The sequence below is a fragment of the Opisthorchis viverrini genome (assembly GCF_000715545.1).
Source record: "Opisthorchis viverrini unplaced genomic scaffold opera_v5_371, whole genome shotgun sequence".
Lineage (NCBI taxonomy): Eukaryota > Metazoa > Platyhelminthes > Trematoda > Opisthorchiida > Opisthorchiidae > Opisthorchis > Opisthorchis viverrini.
Window position 1 is genome coordinate 65,559 of NW_008752020.1, and position 2,506 is coordinate 68,064.

Genomic DNA, 2,506 nt, shown 5'->3' on the forward strand with positions numbered 1-2,506 from the left:
CGGCGAACAGACCAACAACCAAACAGCGCACCCGAGCTACCTACATTCCACAACAGAGCACTTTTATTTCTTAAGGTGAAGAATGCTTTCTCTGGTTGGAATTAGAATTAATTGCGCCGTGAATAAAATAACTCATCACACCTTTCAAAAGAACTGTCATGTGATTTTGGCGCCTTTGTATGAGTAGGCATGAACTATCGTTCTGTCGGATTAAAATTGTTCCGAAATAAGCAAGTTTCAAATGAACATTTTCCCTTCTTAATTCAGTCAACACTTCGGAACTTCACACTTCGGATTCACCCGGGATATGACCTGTCTGCTCAGTCATGTGCCTACTGTGACTACATCGCCTCACCATTCCTGGTCCGTCGCAAATTTTTCCAAACTGCAATGAGATCTTCATCACTATCAGGGCCAGTCGCATTCGTTCACATGTTCTTGGATTCGATGCACAGAACGGGAGTTCCAGCGTCAAACACCGTCGCCTGCGTGGATGTTTTGTTCCATGTGGCCGGGAAACGTTACGGCTTGCAAAGCCGTGGAATTTCTGAAACCCCCAAATCTTCGTGGGTTGCGTTAGCTAAGCAGTGGATCCTCAACCGTATTGTGTTGCCTGGTGGTTTCGACTACCAGTGGACATGCGATGAGGTGAATATCGACTGTGCAACCTACAAGCATGTTGGAGTTGTACTACCTGGGTGTTGTATTGAAGAGTTAGCCAGATGCCTCAAAGGTTTCCTTACTTTGGCCTTCAAGTACAATGTGTCGGCCTTTCCTGTCAGTGGGACTCTACTTGGATCGGTAAAGTTCGACGGGGGCTTTCTTCCATGGGAACGCGATGCCGATGTGGTATGGGATGCATACAAATATCCCATTATTGACGAACCAATAAGAAAGAGTCTAGAAAGAATCGATGGGTGTGAACTTGGTCAACTGGTCTATAAAACCCATTTCGGTTTGAATATTTCGGCTTGTTCAGGAATAACAAACAACTCCTGTATTTACTACCAGCTGCGGTCCAAGTCTTGGTGGATCGAGCTGTACGGTGACCCAATCATAACAGTCCATCGTCTCTGGGGATTGCGAAACGTCACAAAAATCAATTTGAATGGAATGTGGGTGACTGCGCCACCCAATCCCGGACGCTATGTGCGCCATACTTACGGGGACAATGTACTCGGTCATGTACAACATTGGCGTGACTATGGTCTACCCACCGCATGGACTCGCTACACGAATGTGGAGAACGAACAGTTTGGTCTATGTCCCAGACAGTTTGCTCGCCACTCGTGCTTGCGTGGAAACTATTTGTCGACGGGAAATATTCAATTTCAGGATTCTGTACTTTAGCATCCATTGACCGGATATAAAGTCGTCTCCATTGGAATCAAGTGAATCCTATATCTGCCCAGAAATGTATGTTTATTAAAACGCAACGAAACATACTGCACTTAATGATGGCCAAGTTATGGAAACTGAGATAGTCAGAGGAGAGTTCAGACACTTTTTGTACTTTTATGAACCACACCGTTTTCCCAAATGTGATATGACAATGCCGGCTACTTATTGTATATTCCTACCTTGCGGTCTGACGGTGGTGACTGCAGTGTGATTGGGATATGCCCAGCATACCTGAACGTTTAAACATATGCACTCTAAAAGTGCTTTTGTGGGGGGTAAGGCTAGAATCCAGTTCCTCTCCGTTTCGGTGCAAACTAGGACAGAGGGAGGACCCTTCAAGATGGAGTGATCCCGTAACCACCTGCTTTCAGTCTTGTTTTCAGTGGCTGACATCCCAAACTACTCAGGAAGCCAAGCTCCTATTATCTAGTTGAAACTGGTTATGATCGGCATTTCTAGTCAATTTCTCTGGTTGCATCACCAATCTATGCGGATACTTTTGATGGAAGGATGCAGTACGAGACGATACTTCTCGAGTTCCTGATGTTGTAGTACTTTTGTTGTTCGAAGGAATATACAATCGCCTCTCTGATAAAACAGAATTTTCAAGTCGACACTTTAGGCATTTGGTAGCGGTCTGTAGGAAGCAAAATCAAATTAGACTGTTTACCTTTTGTAGTAGCTGCTTTGATGTATCAGTGCTTGCGCGTGTGCGTGTGCGTGTGCGTGTGCGTGTGCGTGTGCGTGTGCGTGTGCGTGTGCGTGTGCGTGTGCGTGTGCGTGTGCGTGTGCGTGTGCGTGTGCGTGTGCGTGTGCGTGTGCGTGTGCGTGTGCGTGTGCGTGTGCGTGTGCGTGTGCGTGTGCGTGTGCGTGTGCGTGTGCGTGTGCGTGTGCGTGTGCGTGTGCGTGTGCGTGTGCGTGTGCGTGTGCGTGTGCGTGTGCGTGTGCGTGTGCGTGTGCGTGTGCGTGTGCGTGTGCGTGTGCGTGTGCGTGTGCGTGTGCGTGTGCGTGTGCGTGTGCGTGTGCGTGTGCGTGTGCGTGTGCGTGTGCGTGTGCGTGTGCGTGTGCGTGTGCGTGTGCGTGTGCGTGTGCGTGTGCGTGTGCG

General features: G+C 48.4%; 1 protein-coding gene across 1 annotated transcript in view; it reads left to right on the top strand.

The window, feature by feature from the left end:
- Positions 1-1,559, top strand: part of T265_15144 (hypothetical protein) — a gene marked incomplete at both ends in the record, with an annotated part of 7,068 nt that extends 5,509 nt beyond the window's left edge. Inside the window, one exon of the mRNA XM_009176765.1 lies at positions 268-1,559. Coding sequence (XP_009175029.1) covers positions 268-1,350 — 1,083 coding nt within the window. The remainder of the gene's footprint in view (positions 1-267) is intronic.
- Between the last annotated feature and the right edge of the window lie 947 nt (positions 1,560-2,506).